General features: G+C 38.3%; 1 protein-coding gene across 10 annotated transcripts in view; it reads right to left on the bottom strand.

Annotated features, from left to right (window-relative positions):
- Window positions 1-120: 120 nt before the first annotated feature.
- The window catches only part of Osbpl1a (oxysterol binding protein like 1A), a 204,914-nt gene continuing 184,612 nt past the window's right edge, over window positions 121-20,422 (bottom strand). For all 10 annotated transcript variants that reach the window (XM_048806415.1, XM_048806414.1, XM_048806418.1 and 7 more), the window contains 9 exons: window positions 17,807-17,904; window positions 16,788-16,970; window positions 12,291-12,398; window positions 11,287-11,376; window positions 10,754-10,880; window positions 7,601-7,717; window positions 6,947-7,070; window positions 5,631-5,721; window positions 121-1,320 (listed from right to left, as the gene is read on the bottom strand). In XM_048806415.1, the coding sequence (XP_048662372.1) occupies window positions 1,218-1,320; window positions 5,631-5,721; window positions 6,947-7,070; window positions 7,601-7,717; window positions 10,754-10,880; window positions 11,287-11,376; window positions 12,291-12,398; window positions 16,788-16,970; window positions 17,807-17,904 (1,041 nt within the window). In that variant the 3' untranslated portion in view covers window positions 121-1,217. The remainder of the gene's footprint in view (window positions 1,321-5,630; window positions 5,722-6,946; window positions 7,071-7,600; window positions 7,718-10,753; window positions 10,881-11,286; window positions 11,377-12,290; window positions 12,399-16,787; window positions 16,971-17,806; window positions 17,905-20,422) is intronic.

Here is a 20,422-nt window from a genome sequence, read left to right as displayed (position 1 = left end):
TACAGGTCCAACAGGCATTTCCATATTCACAATGAATGCAAACAACAGCACCTCTCTATAATACAGTGCCATTAAGGGGCAGCATTAGTATATTTGTTTTAAAAGGAATCACACTTTTGGAACATTCTAAAGTCTTTATTAGCATCAGATTATTTCATTATAACACTTGTTAACTTTTAAGATGCAGTTAAAATAATTTACTGGCAGCTACCTAAGGCCCCTTGGATCAGTATCTCAGTCTGGGGTTTGGATAAATACTATAAGATTAATGTACCCCAATTAAAGGGGCAAAACTACTGTACAGTAGGTCTCCATACATATGTACTTAAAATACACAGGTACCTTGCAAATTTGAAATGCACAAGACCTCCTTTTATATAGTTTGATACATATAATACATGAGTGCAGCTTAAATTCTCTGGCCACTGGAAGTTGCACTTAAAAAGGTTTTGTCATTATGTAATGGTGATTAAAATCTATGTCTAGGGAATTTTTGTGACTTGCTAGATTTTTATTTTATACATATTTTCAGTTCAAACATACAATTTAAACATTTTTATCTCTAATGACAATGATTACAGAAAAAACTCAGAGCACTAAAATAAGTAAATGAAGTACCTTTTCCAGTTTAGAATTTTCAAATCAGGAATACCTATTCTGAATATTCAGGCATTGTATTTTTCTTTTTGGAGATGGGAAGGGATAAAGTTGAAAGGATTAATATGAATAAAAGCCATCTTATCAATTTTTATAAAATGACAACCTCTACATTTGAGCACATAAACATTGTATAGGAGAATTCTAAACATTTCAAAGTTATGTCTAAAACATTCAAGCATGACAGCATAAAAATATTCAAAATAACTTGATTTGGGATTATGATATATTCCATAAAGCTAAAGTTACATTTACATATAAACCTTCAGTAAATATGGCAATAGTAACCAGAAAAAGCATCTTCTCCAGCAGTTTCTCTTACCTCTTTATAAAATAGTATTCCAAATAAGTATGTTTGGATAGCAAAATTACTATGCATTTTCCCTAAGACTCACCACCATTATCACTGTATGCCCTATTTTTCATGGGTAAAATACAAGTTATGAGGTTTTGTGTTTTTTTTTTTTTTTTAAGATGAGTAGAAACCAAGGGAAAAAATTTAAAAACATAGGTTTAAGACTTATTTGTAGATTAGCCAAACACCCTGACTTGTCTACATTTTAATAAATGTCAGGCAAATTGAAGTAGTTTCTGTCCCAGTAGCTGCCAGAGTAAATCCAGTCCTGTGCTCCATTGTAGGGATTAGGACCTTGATGGAACCACCTGTTTAAAGAGAAAGGACAAAATTTATAGGGGAAATAGTCTGACATCGCAGGGTATCTGTGGCTTCATTAGCTTGCAGTACTATTTCCCTATTATAGAATTTCTTGCACTGTGAGAGGGCTTTACACAGAGATGGCTGAAGATGTGATGCTGTTTTGCTCCTAGGGGAACACATGCAGAATATTTCAAAAGAGGTAATGAGATCTTGCAAAAGAGTTACAATCCACAACAATCAGTAATGCAGTTCTACTACACTGAAGTAGGATCTAATAGGGTTGTTAGAAACAGTGTTTTTTTTTTTTTTTTTTTGTATTGGGGAATTGAATCTAGGAGAGTGTCACTGAGCTATACCCATGATCCTTTTTAGTTTTTCTTTTGAGACAGGGTCTTGCTAAAATGCAAAACTGGCCTCTAACTTGCATCATACTGCCTCACCCTCCTAAGCAGCTAGTATTACAGGCCCAGCTAGAAAGTGTTTTTGTCTTACTGGTTCATCCTCTGGTCCTGCTCCTTCCATTCGAAGGCATTCTTATAAGCAATCGCAAGTAAGGAATTAGGATAAGGAAGTAAACTTTTCTAACACACCTAAGGCAATGTTGTGAGATGCCTGGTTCAGAGTCCAAATGCAAAGCTTCACTTTATTTTTTAGTTGGACACAATACCTTTATTTTGTTTATTGTTTTATAGGGTGCTGAGGATCGAATCCAAGGCCTCACATACACTAGGTGAACGCTCTACCGCCGAACCACAACTCTGGTCCCCCCTCAAAGCTTCACTCTAAACTAAATGTCAGAGCAGTTATAAAAATGCTAGCTGCCCAATCTAGTAACTGATAGCAGACCTAGGTTTGATTTTAAAGACCATGATTTCCCTAGTATACTATGCTAAACACAATCCACTGAAGTTAGTCTAAATCTTCCTGGGCAAATTGCCTCAATGCAAATACATATTCTTAGGATACATTTAGCTTTTAACATTTTAACCAGACCTGATTCTAGAAAGAACTGTCCTAATCATGTTCTTGCCCCTTTTTTCTTACCCATTTTACACACTACCAGCTTTCTATAAGATATGGAAATATAAAACTACTTTCTCAAAAGATTCACAGTTTAATTTGTATAACATTTTATAAATACAATTTAGTTTCCAGCATGGCATTTCTGAAAACAGTTTCCTATGTGTTTGCCAGTCTTTGCAAAAAACAAACAAAAAAAAAAACCAAAAACTGCTTCTACAAATATTTAAACAAGGGTGAAGTCAGACTTGTTTGGTGACTCTGGTATTACTATTATCATTATATTAACATTAAAAACCCTAAAAGAAAAAAATGCTTTATATTAGGTTAATTCCTTTAAGGATCCTACAGTAAATGTCCACGACACCAAATTCTTTAAATATTACATATATTATTTAACCTTGGGGACTTGTTTTTCTAATGAGAAGAATATTTTAAATGATTAAAATATGGGTCATTCAGACTTTAGATATACTAAAAAATCTCAGGATACGTTATTTACTATAATCACAAATTTTTTTTATCTGATATAAAATACAAAGTTTATATTCCCTTGGGTTTCAAAAGTCCAAGCAGTAAAATTGCTTTGGTAGTCAGGCTTAGAAAAGCCAAGCACATCAGTAGGCAAATCAAAATCAGGGTAAGCCAAAATACCTTAAAAAGTTAATCAAGCTCCAGCCTCATGCCATTAGAGTACTTCCATACTTTGAAAAGGGGAAGTTGTCAAAGTTGTAACAAGACTTTTCACAGGATGGTATATTAATAGCAAAGGATGGTCATGTTCACAAACTTCTAGGAAAAGTTCTCCAAAGACTATGTTTCAGTCCTAGCTTTAGGGTTTTCCTGTTGTTGGGAACAGTTTAGCCAGAACCCTGCACTAAAGATGTGTCCCTCCAGAGTAACAGCCTGATGTTGGGGCCAGGGGGTCTTTCAACCTCCAGTTCTAATTCTGAGCACTTGTGTCTAGAAGGCCTTCTTCTGCTACAACACTCCTTCCCTCACCTTCCCACAGAAAATTCTAAATCTTATACTTCAGAACTAAGTATGGGCAAGAGGAAAGAGGAGGGAAAGATGCCATGTAGTCCACAGTGCCCAGGGGTCTATATCAGTAAAAGAACCTTTATAAAAAATATTTCTGCACACCATGCTCATACTATGGAAAGAATACCACCAATTTGGTTGCATCACCCTGCCCCCCTGCCATTCCTGTCTCTCCTACCAGTTCCTTGACCTCTTCCCCATGCCTTCCCTATTGAAGTCTGGGGGCTCCTCTAAGGAAATAAGCCAGGACCACAAGCAGCCACCCTCCTCAGCAGGACTCACATACATACAGCCTGAAAAACTGCAGCCTGAACTCTCTTCAAGTGAGCAAAAGGAACATTAGCAGGGATTCCAGATTTTAGTAAGGATAAATGTGGGTCACATTAAAGTGAGTTTTTGGGTTCATTTCAAGAAGAGAAGAAACTGCTCTTTGACAAAACTGTTCTACTTCTACCTACATTCAAACTGAGCCAAAGTGTTTTAAAACATGTGGTCAGTCCTGAAAACAGTAAGTGTAAAATCTCATCACCACCACTGGAAAGGAGCTCAAAGCATGGAATCTTGACAAAGCATGGGCAGGATTATTTCAAAGACCAATATGTTCATATAAGAACAGTGAGGCTGAGAGCCCTGTGGAAGCAACCAAGTGCAAGCCTCAAAATGACAGCTGTCCCACACAGCTCTAGTTTTTATTTTCAAGCTTCTAATGAATTTTCTACAGATATTTGCTTTTGGAATGCTAAAGACTTTCATCTGATAGTAAAAATTCTTGGTGGATTTTTGCTTACATGATATAACTGAAAATGGGATCAGAAAAGGCATTCTAGAAATAAGTGATAAAGTGTACCACATATTTTCAAAAGGGATCACAGCAAAGGGGCTTCATCTAAAGGACTAATGAAGATGAATGCTCTGATCTTGGATCTGCTGCTTACCAGCTGTGTACCTTTGAACATGGCTCCTAAATGAAATGAAATATACCATTGTTTGCTTTCCTCCAATACAAAGAAGGGAATTCTAGATAAGCAGTTTTTACACTGTATTCCAGAGTTCTAGGGACCTGGGGTATGTGCAGATGGGAGAAAGTGAGGAGTGGCCCAGGTCCTGCCCACACAGCACCTTGGTTTGCATGTGTTCCTGTCTGTAGAGTGAGTTTTCATTTGCAAAGAAGAGTCTCATGTTAACAAAAAAGAACAAAACCTACTGGATTAGACACCCAAGATCATTTCTAAAACTAAAATCTTTCTGTACCATGTAAAAAGATGACCAAATAATATCTTTTGGGATGCTTGAAAAATTATGCCCATATTAAATCTTAACATTTACTTAGTAACGCTGAATTATGTAGAAAATGTTTTTATGATATTCCTATTTATAAGTGATTTTACTGCTCAACCCAAGTGACTAAATAACTCCTGATTTAAAAAATCTTTCTAGGGCTGGGATTGTGGCTCAGCGGTAGAGCACTCGCCTAGCATGCGTGGGGGCCCTGGGTTCAGTCATCAGCACCACATAAAAATAAATGAATGGAATAAAGGTATTGTGTCCAACTACAACTAAAAAAATAAAAAAAATTAAAAAAAAATCTTTCTACTCCTAAATGGAATACAAGATGCTACTTTAAACAAATCCTACTACCTTTATGTATCAAATCCCTTATGTTTGAAAAGTAAAGGTACTGTCTAAATATCAACAATACATGATATACATATAAGCAAATGATCCTATAATTATCCTATTATTTCCTTGCATATATGAGCAAATAGCTGTTATTTTCATGCCAAAATATAATTCTGTATTTTACTTTCCCTTTATAATAAGGGACAGGGTTTGCTGGATAAGGAAGAAAATTAAGTTTAATGGGCCTTATCTATGATAATTGTATGGGAATATTTTAAATTTAATTTCCCAGTAGTCATTTTTCTTTGTCACATGAGCAATTCTTTTGGCTTTAATACTTAAATTCAAATGACTTTGAATAATATTTTGATAATAATTTGAACAATAATTAGTCTAACATTTGAATATTTTTCATAGTAATTATGTTAAAATGTTTCAATGAAAGATTAGGTGGGAAAACTGAATAAACGTGAAATTATTCTAAGTTCTTAGTGAGACCTCACAGAGCTCCTTCAAGATTCCATCCTAAGGACAACGTAGCAGGGTCAGCAATTCACAGCATCTAAAACCTCTGCTTCTCATACACACAGCAGCCTGCCAGAGGGCTCAGTCACATACTGAAGATGGTACACACCTCGTCTTCCAGTCTTCTTCTGACTTGGACCTGTTTTTACGGGCTGCTCGTTGTTTTTCCTCAAGCCGTTTTTTTTCTTCACTAGCTTGGTCTAAAACAAGAACATTAAAGAAAAACATTTATTCTCTACACTAAGAATGCCAGGCACACGGATAAGCATAATAACTTTATGGAGAACCACTCTCTGTGTGTATTAGTGTTCTTGCCACTAAAATACAGCCATTGTCAAACATGAAGTTAAAATCTTACATACCCAGGCTAGGAAAGGTGGGGTTGGCACTCAAAATGTCTTCATGTCTTTTGATTGCTTATGCCCTTAATAACCTCTGCATTTACCAAAAACCCCTTGCTTATTCATAAAGCCAAAAAATTATGTTAAAATGTTTCAATGAAAGATTGGATGGAAAAACTATTTTAAATTCTTAGTGAGACCTTACAGAACTCATTCAAATTCTGTTCATAAAAAATTAAAACAATTTTCCAGAATGCTGATGATCTGTCTCACTGGAGACAATCAGACTAGTTAAGACAGGGTTTCTTCCCCTTGTTACTACTGCCACATTGGATCCGATGATTCTTTACTGTCAGAGGCTGTCCTGTGCATGACAGGATTTTTAGCACCAGCCCTGGCCTCTAGATGGTACTTTCCCCAGATGTGACAAAGTCTCCAGATATTGCCATATGTTTCCTGGGGGATGGGGATTTTTCCCTTTTGAAGAACCACCATGTTAAAAGCAACACTTTAAAAATTATTTAAATAATTACCCAAGGGAAGTAATGTTCCCCCCTGCTCCCCCATCCCATATCGGGAATTGAACCAAGGTGTACTCTACTTGTGAGCTATCTCCCCACCCCTTTTTATTTTGAGACAAGGTCTCACTAAGTTTCATAGGCTGGCCTGGCCCTTACAATCCTTCTGCCTTAGGTAAATACCAACCAAAAAAGAAACAAGTTGCTGGGACTACAGGCCCACACCACCCATGCCTGGCAGAAGTCATGCTCTGAGGCTCACAAGATGCTATGTGAATTATGAAATGTAATTAGAATACAACTCAAAGTTGACAAACATGCTAAATTTCTCTCTCTGAAATTTAAGACAATGCCTCTAGCCACGTGTAATATATTAAATGATTAGGGTGTGTGACTGAGTTTCAGTTAACAGAGTGTACTTCCAATTTTCAAATTTAACAAGTTAAATTTAAATTTTAAATTTCCAAGAAAATGCCAATACCCCAATAATGCTAACAATCACCAGAAATGAAACAAATGACCAGCCCCAGTGAACTGTACCAGTTATAGCAGTAGACACTTCTTACCTATTTCTCCATTCTCCATGGCTCTGATGTCAGGCCGTAACCTGCAGTCAGTCTTAGGAATCACGCTCTCCATTTCCTTGTCAACTTCATTCAAAACCATTGCAAAGCTGGTAAAATTATACATCTGACAAGAAGCAAAATGATCAAATTAACATATACCAAGGCATGATGACACCAAACAGAAAGCCCTGAAAGAGGCTGATTTGAAAGTGACCCCTTACTCCTTTCTCAGATCATGCCTAACAGCTTTCTTTGACTCTGCACCATCTGTGGGTACTGGTCTCAAAGCAGACCTCACAATAACCTCTATCAACTTTCAGAACTATGGGCAAAATCAACAGTCATCTTCCTTCATTCCTGGCTGGGTCTGGAAGGTTTACACTGACAGGCTTCATCAGCTTATATTTGACAGAGGCCAGCCTTATGCCTAAGTAACATAAAGAAGGCCCACTGAGGTCCCGCCCTACATGTCTTCCAGCCAGCACCAGAGAGGGTGGACGATGACATGAGTGTGCTGGGCCTCTGGGTAAGGAGGAAAAGCAGCACACAGGGGCCAGCAGGGAACAACTGATCATGTCTCAGTGTTGCCTGGGAAAGGGCATCCCCAAAGCTGGCTATAAACAATGTGGCCACATCCAGCAAGGCTGGTCTCACCTGGGCGGAATTTGGAGGCCGTGGGGCTATTCGCCACAGGAGAACACTTCCAGGGATAACAAATACACTTTCAGAATCTGGCATTGGCATTTCATCAGACTCTTCAGAAGTGCTCATCTAGAAAACCAGCAATGAGCAGCATTTAAGTAAGAAGTTTTAAGATATGTACATACACTTATAAATAATGAAATAAATACCATTTACTGTATACCACTAGAAAGTACACTGCAGGAGGGCAGAGACACCATGACTTTTTTTCTTTTATTGCTGCAGAAAGTTTTATTTTCATTTGGTCTGAGGCTTGGGAGAGGGCGCCAGGGATGCAGAGCATGCTCACGGTGCTGGCAGACTGTGCTCCAGGGTGAGCCTTTGAAAGAGCTGCTCTCCCAGCTGGCGGTGGGGATAAAGACAGGTGGCCACCATCCTCCTCCAGAGCTCCACTGTCTCACCCAGGAAGTGGTTCTCCAGAAGTCAAAAAGACAGGGGGTCTGCATGGTCACAGCCCAGGGCATGAAGATACAAAGGAACCTGGTTTAGACCCTGGCACCAGAATTTTACTCATTCCTCTTGATAAGGCCTCTGCACATCCTCTCCCAGGAGATTCTCAGTATAGGAGACCTGCAGATGTAAACAGATCAGATGGCTGGCTGATGGGCCTCGACCTTGGTGGAATAATTCTGATGAATTTGGGAGGTCATGGTGGGTCAGCAATGAGGAACTAACCACAAAACACAGTGTTGGCTGTTCTAGGAGAAGACGGGAGATTGGATGGTCCTGGAGGTTGTGACTGGAAAGAAGAATGCAAGGTGTTTGCAGGTTGGAAGAGAGGGAGTGCTCAGGGGCCATTATATCCAAACACTGTTGAAGCAAGAGACAGATCTGCAAGACTGCCAGGTATCTGCAACACAATGACTTTCTAACCCATATATATTCACCTTCTCACACCTGGGAAAGACCGAGCAAGTACTGTGTGTATGGAGCTGCATGTGCTGCACGGTGTCATCTGCATCAAGGCACCATCAAGCAGTCCTCTGTACCACACCACATTATGTTTTTAAAACTTAAATTTTGTCTTATTTTAAAGACAAAATAACTCACTTGATAATTACTGTGAACCTTCTAAATGCTCAGTACTGGGATGCAGAACTACAAGAAATGCCTGACTTTTGAGGAACTTAAATACACTGGAGACACAGCCAACATAAGCAACACTCTGAGAAAAATAAAACTTTACATCCTGGGGCACTTAACTAAACTCATTAATGACACAAACTCAGTAGGGATCCTGAATGCATCTGATAAAAAGAGAATTTAAAAAGATGTTAGGCCCAGAAGAAACTAACATTTCCTTTGGCTACACACCCTGTGGGCCAGAGCTAGGTGCTTTGCTTATTCAGTCTTTATGTAACAGGCCCAGGAGGAGCTGATATTACCATAGTGGTATTCATAAAGAACTCACGGCTTTGGAAGGTTAGTTATATTCCCAACATCACAGTTAACAAATCTAAACCATGGATTGAGACACTTTCAGTGAAATCATGATTTAAAAAACAGACAAAATTGATGATAAAAGCTTCCCACAGCACATGTTCAGGAACCTCAGAAATCCATGGAAGGGAGATGGACAGGAAGGGGAGAGAGCAGACAAGAAATGAAATGAATGTATGAAGGAAAGCCACTGGTCTACAAAGACTCACTAGGGATTCAGGGAACATAGGGACGTTTTCTTGAGTTTTGCCAATGTCCTATGCTGTCCAAGCTCTGTAAAAGAGGGCTGTGTGCCAGTGAGGCTGTCTTCACTATGCTGCCTTCTAACTGGCAGGAGCATAGACAAGGAGTCTGTGTCAAGGGTTCCAGGATCCTGGGACATTTTCTTCTCCAGCCCCTTGGATTCCCTGACAGTTGCAGTGAACAGTTAGGACATCTCACAGGATGAGGCAGAGCAGGCAGGAACATAGGCTGTGAGAGAAGAGTGGAACCATGCACACAGGGCTAAAGGGAAATACCAAAAAGCCAAAGCCATAGGAAAGCAGCAGGCTCCGGCCATTTAACAAAACTCTTCATCTCAGAAAACAGCTCAATTTACAAAGAAAGTCACTAATAAATATAACTTCTGCTTTTGAGAATGTGAAGACTTTTTAAACTTTTGCATGCATAACAAACATGGGAAGAGCACCAGAGACAGTGATTTTGTAGGTCTAAGATGAGGCCCATGAGCCTGCATTTGTAACACACTCTCTCAGACAATGTCAGTTCCAGGACGTACTTTCAGCAGAAAGAATTTCATCAATCTACTATGAGCAGGGACTGTTCTGAGCCTTTTATATCTGTTAACTCATCCAACTAGTAGGTGCTGTCCTGATCTGCGTTTCATAAATGAAGGTACTGAGGCAGAGGGATGTGAGCTTGCCGTGCTCACAAATGATGGGACCTGGATTCCAACCCAGAGTCTGTGCCTAGACAATCAGGCTAGTTACCAGAAAGGAGTCAGTCCTCAAACAAGTATTTCCTGGTCAAACAGGTGCACTCTTTCTTTAGCTCTCAACTGTTCTGACTAGAGGGTTGAGACAGGAGCCTGCTGCATGCTGGAGCCTGCCTGGGCCAGGCAGCAAGAAGCTAAGTGTCTTTGCCCTTGGGAGATTCTATCAGGACACTGACTGACCCGCAAAGAGGCAAATTCAGAATGAAGAGCAGAGGAGTCCAATAATTGCACTGTTAGCCACCAAAGCCTTAACTTCAGTGACTGAAGATAAGGAAGGAACCAACAAGACAGATAAACATGAAAACGCAAGAGATCACTTTGGAGGAAATTTTACTTATTCAAATAATCTCAACCTCTAACCCACATAAGAAAATTTGTCTAAGGTGAGCTCCAATTTTCAAAAACTTTGTGAATTAAACCAAAGCCCCACATAGAACTGCTACACAGTTGTAAAAGTGGTACACAGCCACATCTTATAGAAGATTATAGTAAATATTTGCTACTAAGGCAGATATATACTCATTTAAAAGAAGCAAGGAGAAGAATTACATGCATTAGCAACACCAAAAAAGAAACATCAAACTGTGATCCAATAAGAGGCCACTTCCAAAAGGATTAGTACCAATGTAAGAGTCCAGTTACTCCTTGATACCACCTTACGGGATGTTCACCTGTTTACTGTTCTTCTTCTCTTCAGTGTTTTTCTTATCATTTTTTTTATAAGCATCAAAAGTGGCAGGGTCAACACTGTATAGACACTCAGTCCACTTCCCATAGAGAGCACAGAGCTTCTTCTTACTGTGAAGAGAAATTGACGTTTAGCCAACAAGCCAATATTTAACCAAATATTAAAATAAAGCTTTTTATGAATCATTCTTTTAAGAAACAGGAGCTGTTTTCTATTTGTTAGAATGTGAGCTTTTTAGATTATGACAGATTTTTATTTTTTGAGAGAGAGAGAGAGAGAGAGAGAGAGAGAGAGAGAGAGAGAGAATTTTTTAATATTTATTTTTCAGTTTTTGGCGGACACAACATCTTTATTTTATTTTTATGTGGTGATGAGGATTGAAAGCAGTGCCCCGTGCATGCCAGGCGAGTGCGTTACGGCTTGAGCCACATCCCCAGCCCCAGATTATGACAGATTTTAATACTGACTTCTAGTGAACAACATCTATGCTACTCAACATTTAAAATGAAACCTTACCTTTTATCTTGAATGTAGCCTTCAACTTTGTGTAATTCCTTACCAAAAAGGCCACATGGCTTAAAATTCAACACACATTTGTCCCCAGTCCTAGGAAGGAAATATTAAGTTCAGATTACCATTTAACAGTAGAGAACAGTGACTCTGTAATCTTTCTGGCAGTTAATTGCTGCTTACTGATTTTCTGTACAGGCCAGGCTCCATACAGATGCTGATTAATGCTCCATCAGTATTATACCCATAAAGGAAAGGGACGTGAGGTTCATCAAGAATAAGAAACCTGCCTAAATTCATCAGGTGGGACTTGAACTGTTAAAGTAATTCTTATGCTGTTCCCCCCTCACCCTATGCTCCCCCATATAAAATAACACAAAATAAACAACATAAGAAAAATAAACAGATTGGAATTAAGATTCTCAGGAGTTAAGGAACTCAGAGTTTATCCAGCTTTCTTAATCAGAAACTTTTTTTTTTTTTTTTTGGTACCAGCAAATGAACCCAGGGGTGCTTAATCATTGGGCTACATTTCCAGTGCTTTTTATTTTTTATTTTGAGACAGGGTCTTGCTGAGTTGCTTAGGGTCTCACTAAGTTGGTGAGGCTGGCCTTGAACTTGTGACCCTTCTGCGTTAGCCTCTTGAGCCTCTGGGATTACAGGCGTTTGCCATTGCTCCTGGCTCTTAATCAGAAACTTGAGTGAACACTATCATTAAATGGTTTGGTTCTATGCCCTTAAGGGTTACACTGCCTGATTTTGTTTTTGTTTTGAGACAGGTTCTTACTATATTGTGTATGTTGCCCAGGCTGGTCTCGAACTCACGATTCTCTAGCCATAGCCTCCCAAGTAGCTGGAACTACTGACCAATATTGCTGTCCTACTGCCTGATTCATACATTTTCATGAGTACTACTTAGCCTCCCTCTACCCTCTTTTTTAAAAAATGAAACCCACTGGAATGGTTTGGTAGAAGCTGATGACACAGGTGTGTACCCTGAAGAGCCTTACTTGTGGTTTGTGATTTCCACATTGCCATACTGTTCGATCCAGAGTTTACCCACAATGATATTATGCACACAGCAGGTAGGATTTGTCCATGTATATGCTTCATTGTGCCTAAAAAACAAACCAAACCCACAGAAATAATCAGAAGTGTCATTTTGCTTAAAAGTGTACTTGCTTCAAATTCTTTTACTCAGGATTACAAATTAGGCTTCTTAAAAGGACAAAGTTTTAAGACTTTAAAAATTATTAATGTAACTCACTGTAACACAAGTATAAACTGTCTAGAATTCTTGTTTTAAAAGGAAACAAAGACATAAGAAAAACTTCCACCAAACTCTTAAGTATAAACTACATATGGGTTGAACATTCCTAGTCCAAAAATTGGAAATACAAAGTTGAGTGCCAACATAATGTTAAAAATGATTTGGATTTTGAAGCATTTCACATTTTGGACTTTCAAATTAGGGATACTCATCTAATAAAATCTACAAACATTTTGAAATACAAAAGACTCCAAAATCCAAAACACTTTGGGTTTAAGCATTTAGGTAAGGAATACTCAACCTGTATATAATCACTTTATGTACTCAAAAAACTGGTGAAACATATTAAAAGTAAAATTAAATGGGAGGCAGAAAATAAACATGAGTCCAATTTGGCACATTCCACAAGAGTAGCTGCCAGCTCACCAAAAGAAAAACTCACTGAAGTGAATAGACTCCAATTTTACACATCCATTGCTTTTGAAAAAAAAAACATCTTTGTGCATGTACCTTTAGGTAATGTGTTTTTAAATTTTATTTTTAATTTATGTATGGAAAAATATTTTTTGCAATTTTTTGCAAAACAATTTCTGTGTCCTGTTCTATGAGTTTAATGCATACAGAGATCTATGTAATTATCACCAACACAATCAGAATATGGAGCAACTCCATCACCGTCCCAAAATTTGCTCATACTTCCCTTATGCAGTCAGACCTTCCTCTATTCCTAATCCTCAAATCCCTAATCCCATCCTGAATCCCTAAACATCTTACCTGTTCTGTAAAAAAATAGTTTTATCTTTTTCAGAATGTTGCATAAATAAAATGATATAGTACATAATCTTTTAAGTTTAGCTTCTTCAATTTGTAGAATGCATTGGAAATTCAGTTATGTTCTTCTATGTATCAATAGTTCATTCTTTTCATTGCTGAGTAATATTCCACTGTATGAATATGCCATAGTTTAACCATACACCCAGCGAAGGGCATCAAGTGGTATTCGGGTTTTGGTGATTATAAATAATGTTACTGTACAAGATTGTACAGAGGTTTTGGTATGGACATATTTTTTCTTTTCTCTAAGATAGGAGTACTGAATCATGTGGTAACCATATGGCTAACTTTATACAAAATCACCAAAGTGTTCTCCAGAGTGTCTCTACCATTTTACATTTCCCACCAACAATATATGAGATTTCTAGTTTGCCCTACATCCTTGTCGCACTTTGGTTTTTTTTTTTTTTATAACTTTTATTTATTTATTTTTATGTGGTGCTGAGGATCGAACTCAGGGCCTTGCATGTTCAAGGTGATCTTTCTACTGCTGAGCCACAACCCCAGCCCTTGTCAACACTTTTTACTGTGAGTTTATTATTTTGTCTTTAGCCAGTCTGATAGCTGTGTCTTGGTATCTCATTGTGTCTTTAATTTGTATTTCTCTAATAATTAATGCTATTGAGCACCTTTTCTCATGCTAATTTGATACCCACATCTAATGGTAAAACATCTCTTCACAATCTCATTCTGTGTTATTTCTTGTTTAAATTTTTTAGTTGTAGATGGACACAATATTTATATTTTTATTTATTTTTATGTGGTGCTGAGGATTGAACCCAGTGCCTCAGGCTTGTGAGGTAAGCACTCTACCACTGAGCTACAACCCCAGCCCATGATTCTGTGTTATTTCTTATTGTTGAGTTTTCAGTTCTTTATATATTCTGGATACAAATCCTTCGTTTCATATATGACTGGTCTATAATTTTTTTTTATAGTATGAATAGTTTTCTTTACAGAGCAAAAGTTTTTAATTTTGATAAAACATCAATTTTATGGATTGTACTTTTGATATTGTATCTATATGAGGTCCGCAAAATCCAAAGTCATAAGATTTTTTTTCTTCCCAAAGCATTTTATTTTATGTTTTATTTTAGAGTATGATCTACTTTGAATTTAAAGTGTGAAGGATAGCTGAGGTTCATTTTTTAACATAGAGATGAACACTGGTCCCCATACATTTTGTGGAAATGACCACCTTTCTTACTTGCATCGTCATTACACCTTTGTGAAAAATCAACTGACCATATTTCTGTGGGGTCAATTTCTGGACTCTTCTCTGTTCCACCAATGTATATGGTCAGCCCTTTTGCCAATACCACAAAGTCTGGGTTATGATAGTTTTAAAATCTTCAAATTGGGTACTGGGAGTCCATCAATCCTGTTTTCCCTTTCCAAAACTGTTTTGGCTGTGCTATTTTATTTGCCTTTCCATATAAAATTAGAATGTATTTCTCTGTATCTATTAAAATCATCAAGAGATTTTGATTTGGTTGTGCTAATAAAGACTGCTTATAGACCAACCAGGGAGAACTGATACCTTAACTAGACTGCGGCTTCTGAATACAGTGAGATGCAATACCTCTCCCCATCACTCTGGTATCCTTTAATTACCTTCATCAGGATCTTGTAGTTTTCAGCGTACTCAGTCTACATATTTCATTATTACCACTGTGCTGCTGAGTTTTCCTGGTTACTCTATTTCCAGTAATGTATTTTTCATTACTAAAATTTCCAGAAATACTTCTATTCTTTGCAGGAATGTCTTTCAATTTCTTCATCTGAGAATGTTCACCTTTACCTCAGGGAGCACACTTATAACAGCTGCTTTAAAGTTTCTGATGCAAATTTCAATATCTGGGTTGTTCTGGGGTTAGTTAGGAGACTGCCTTTTTCACTGTGAGTTGTTAAGGTTTTTCTGTTTCTTGGTATGCCAATACTTTTGGACTGTATTCTGGACTCTTGAATTTTATGAGAATCAGTGTCCTCTTAACCTTTTCTGGAGAAGATTATTTTGATTTGTCTTAATAGGCAATTAACATAGTTTCACACTACAAGTCCTGACCATTTTTCTGTAGTCTTTGATTGCAGTGTTAGTTTCATCTTCAAAGCCTTTTGGTGTTATTCAGATTCGTTCCTCAGTAGCCATCCAGGGCTTTGGGCCTGAGGCCACACCAGTGTTCAGAACTTGAGGCCATAAGTGAGCCGTTTCAGGTCATTTCAATGCATGAGTGTAAGGATGGGCTTAGAAATCCACCCATAGGCTTTCAAGATTTCTGTGTGAAGCTCCCTCTTCTCTGTGCTTTTAGCTCCACTCTTAGCTACCAGGGATCCTTTCCTCTGTCTGGCAAGCTGGGGTTGGAGCCTCTATTCTATCTCTGCTTCCCACAATAAGGCCTTCTTCTTGGGCAAAGAGGCAAGAGAAAAGAAGTAACAAGGATTCCCTTCACTCTTTGGACAGGCTCCCTTCATCCAGTTCCTGTGGCCAAGGAGAACTTCCTCTGAGTTTTTTGAACTGGTGTGGCTGATGCTGCCACTGACAGTGCAGGAAAGCAGATGTGTGCCCTATGGCTTGTTGTGGAACAACAGAATGTTCCTGTCTCTCTCTATCTGCAAGGGATCTTTCTAGGGCCTCTAATTAGAGAGAGTTTCTCTTGAAACCCTGTCTGCCTCCACTGCCCCATTTTACGACTTGCTGCATTGACAGTAAGCCAGGAAAAATGGGAAGAATCTCACTGCCATGTTGGTCTTTGAGATTTGATTTCTCTTTCCCATTTGCTTATCTTTTTTCACATTCAGAGTCCCTGATCATTGCTTTTTTGTCTTCAGTCCAGGGTTTCTAGTGGTAATCAGAAAGGGAGAGGGAAGAGAGCTTACTTACTCTGCCTTAACTACTAAACTAAACTATTAAACTACTACCAAACTACTAAAGTTGTTGCAAATGTAATGCTAGTTACTGAATATTTCTTCGAATTTAAAGCTATTCTTGCACAAGAATAGAACTCCTAACTTAATTAATAGCTAATAAGTGCCACACAATTGTATTTCATTATTTCTCAAGTAAATTCATTTTGAAAGGTCTTTAAATAAAATATTGGCGGCATAATACATAGACAGATAGTTTCATAAGAACTGCCAAGGAATGATTAACCCCATTGGTCTTAAAAACGACCCAAACACCATTGTCAAACATTAAGTTAAACTTTTTAGATACACCCAGATTGAGTAACGATGGCTAAGGCTATGCTTTATAAATTCTTTTACATAGAGGCAGATAGTTTACAATTACAAATATTGTTACATTTTCTCCAGCTTTTGAATATTAAGGTGAGATCTGTGTACGTGTGTGTACGCTTACGAGTAAGTATGCATGAAACGAGTTGAATGTTTGATCAGAACTTACTCAAGGAGCTCCAAGGTGATGGTTCCTTTGGGTTCTGCTTCTACACTCTTCCCCCAGAACTTTAGTTTGGGATAGATTGAGCCATGAAAGATGAAATCGTTGTTTAACCCTTCTGCATGAAATGCACTGATTGGTGGGTGATGGCTGACCTGTTCAGAAATGAGTCTAAATCCAAGGTCATCTCTTTAAAAAAAAGAAAGGGCAACATTGTAATTATTCTATCATCTAATGTCTACATTACTGTCATTTCAGTCAAAAAAGCAATTAAAATATTGAAGAAACAGGCTTGAAAAGTAAATAATTCTTTATCATCGTCCCGATGAAAGAACAACTTAACATGAGGAATGGTACAACTGTACACATGCACAGAAACTACTAAAGTTGTTGCAAATGTAATGCTAGTTACTTGAAATAAAGGAAACTCACATGAATTTGGGTGATTTATATGAAATGGAAGTATTATGCATGTACACTTAAAATTTATCAATTCTTTCACCTTAATGTAGAGATATACAATGTCTCTACTTTCCAACATCTAAGGAATAAATTTTATGCAAAGAAAAGGAAGATGATACAAGAAAACCACATAAATTTCCATGATTAAACAAGACACAGACTAGTGCAGGCAAACAGAACTGCACTTGAAGATACATTCCCTGCCTTTAAGGCAACAGTACTGCATGAAATCATGCTAATATATTTTATATGATTATATATTTTAAAAACATGATCATGCCTTATAACTACATTTTAAAAAGAGAGAATCACTAATCCCATGTGATCAGGAACATTAAAATCCTCACAATTACTTTTTATGAATGTACATTTAATATCCATTTCAGTATTTTTTAGATAGTAAAATAAGTTTCATAGAAACAAACATCAGAATTGTTAATTTGTCCCAGTCATACAGAATTATATATGGTAGTGCTCAAAATATTCATCTTTCTTCTTTATTGAAAAGCCATGTTAATCACGCAAATTCAACTATCGGTCCAGAATGGAATGGAAGACCTCACCGAACTAATTCATACGTCTCTCCCAGAAGCGGGTTGAAGGGCTTTCCAGTGCGTTCCCACTGAGAAGCAACAGCAGACACGGCAAATGCAGCTACACACTGTGGGACAGAGCATCACACGAGTTAAAAATAGCCCAGCCTGCTCTCATGCAGGAACTGAAATTGTGCTGAACACAGTAACTAACAAAATTATTTTGAGGAGTTTCATTATTCTGGATTTTTAATAAGGCTCTAAAAATTTAATATGGAAACTTGGATATTCAAAATAAAAATTACTGAGTCTCTTCCTATAGTGTCATTCGCAAATGTGGCTTTATTAACACCCTAAGAGTGCTACAAATTCTCTCAAGGACTTTTTTTACAATCTTTCAAACCCAGTTAATTTTAATACCGATACACATTTTTAAAAGTACACCTGTCCTTCAATTATCTGAGGGGTACTGGTTCCAGGAACCTGCTTGGATACCAAAATGTGTAGATGCTTAAGTCTTTCATATAAAATGACACAGTATTTATATATCACTTACACCCCCCCCCCACTTGTACATTAAATCATCTCTAGATAATTATGACATCCCAAACAATGTAAATAGCTAATATACTACATTGTTTATGAAATAACAACAAAAAAGAGGCCTGTACATGTTCAGATTTTTTTATCTTCAAATACTTTGGATCTGAGGTTGACTGAATCTGGGGATCCAGAACCCATGAATCTGGATGGGTGACTGTACAACACTATTAGAAATGAGGAAAGAGAGATGTAAAATAAACATTTAATTGGTGTCAAAGGTAATGAGGTTAGGAAATGTTGACTTACATAAAGGAAAGAACAGAAAGATTCAGTTCAGAATACTATGGCTTTGTTTGAAGGACAAGAAGGTGTCTACTGTATTCTCTGCCTGTATTTTTTTTTTTCAATTAATTTTTTTGTTTATATGACAGTGGAATGCATTATAATTCTTATTACACATACAGAGCACAATTTTTCATATCTATAGTTGTACCCAAAGTATATTCACACCAATTCATGAATGTCTTCATACATGTACGCTGGATAATGATGTCCATAACATTCCACCATCATTTCTAACCCCATGCCCCCTCTCTTCCTACCCCTCTGCCCTATCTAGAGCTCATCTATTCCTCCCATGCTCCCCTCCCTACCCAATTATGAATCAGCCTCCTTATATCAGAGAAAACATTCGGCATTTGTTTTTTTGAGATTGGCTAACTTCACTTAGCATTACCTTCTTTAACTCCATCCGTTTACCTGCAAATGCCATGATTTTATTCTGTTTTATGCTGAGTAATATCCCATTGTGTATATATGCCACATTTTTTTTTTATCCATTCATCTACTGAAGGGCATCTAGGTTGGTTCCACAGTTTAGCTATTGTGAATTGTGCTGCTATAAACATTGATGTGGCTGTGTGCCTGTAGTATGCTGTTTTTAAGTCCTTTGGGTATAGACCGAGGAGAGGGAGAGCTGGGTCAAATGGTGGTTCCATTCCCAATTTTCCAAGATAGAGCACTAATCTCTAGGGTTTATAAAGAACTCAAAAAGCTAAGCACCAAAAAAACCCAAATACCCCAATCAATAAATGGGCCAAGGAGCTGAACAGACACTTCTCAGAAGATGATATACAATCAATCAACAGATATATGAAAAAGTGTTCATGATCGCTAGCAATTAGAAAAATGCAAATTAAAACTACTCTAAGATTTCATCTCACTCCAGTCAGAATGGCAGCTATTATGCATACAAACAACAATGAGTGTTTGTGAGGGTATGGGGAAAAAGGCACACTCATACACTGCTGGTGGGACTGCAAATTGGTACAGCCAATATGGAAAGCTATACGGAGATTTCTTGGAAAATTAGAAATGGAACCACCATCTGCATATGTTTCTTAACCACCCATATGTATCACATAAACATATTCTATTTAAAAGAAAACCTGGAGGTAATTTCAGGCTGCAATTCGCCTGCGGCTTGCAGACAGATTGCTAGGGTTCAGTGCCTGGGTGCTTCTTAGAACCTGATCTTATCGGAGCGAACACCGAGCGTGGGGCGCTCCCGGAACCGTCCCAGAACCGCCCTGGCCCAGGGCCGCGGAGCCTGCGGAGGCTGCTTCTTGGACCCTGCTCCTATCAGAGCATACACCAAGCACTAAGCGGCCGAATTCCGGCTCCTGGAACTGAGCCCGCGGGGACTGCTTCTTGGAGCATACACTTATAGGAGCTTACACCGAGCACGGAGCGGCCGAGTTCCCGCTCTCGGAACTTTCCTGGCCCGGGGCTAGGAGCCCGCGGAAACTGCTTCTGGGTCCGGGTCCTGCTGAGGGCCGGTCAGGACTCACCCGTTGCTTTGGTTGCCCGGCAAGGGGAACGAAATGCTGCCATTCGCATAGGATACCAACATGGCAGAGATCTGATGTCATCAGAAAGCGACGGAGGAGAGAACTTCATCAATACTAGCGGTGACATAAACAGTTGGTCTCCTGGTAGGGGGGGTGAGGCACAGACACCCGAGTCTCCTCAATTTGTCGTCGAGCCAGAGGGGAGGAGCCAGGTCGCCGCCAGCACCCGGAACAGGCCCAGTGGCTCGCCAGC

This window comes from Marmota marmota, unplaced genomic scaffold (assembly GCF_001458135.2).
Source record: "Marmota marmota marmota unplaced genomic scaffold, marMar, whole genome shotgun sequence".
NCBI lineage: Eukaryota > Metazoa > Chordata > Mammalia > Rodentia > Sciuridae > Marmota > Marmota marmota.
Note: the sequence above shows the minus strand (reverse complement) of the source record. Positions and strands in the feature narration are given on the sequence as shown.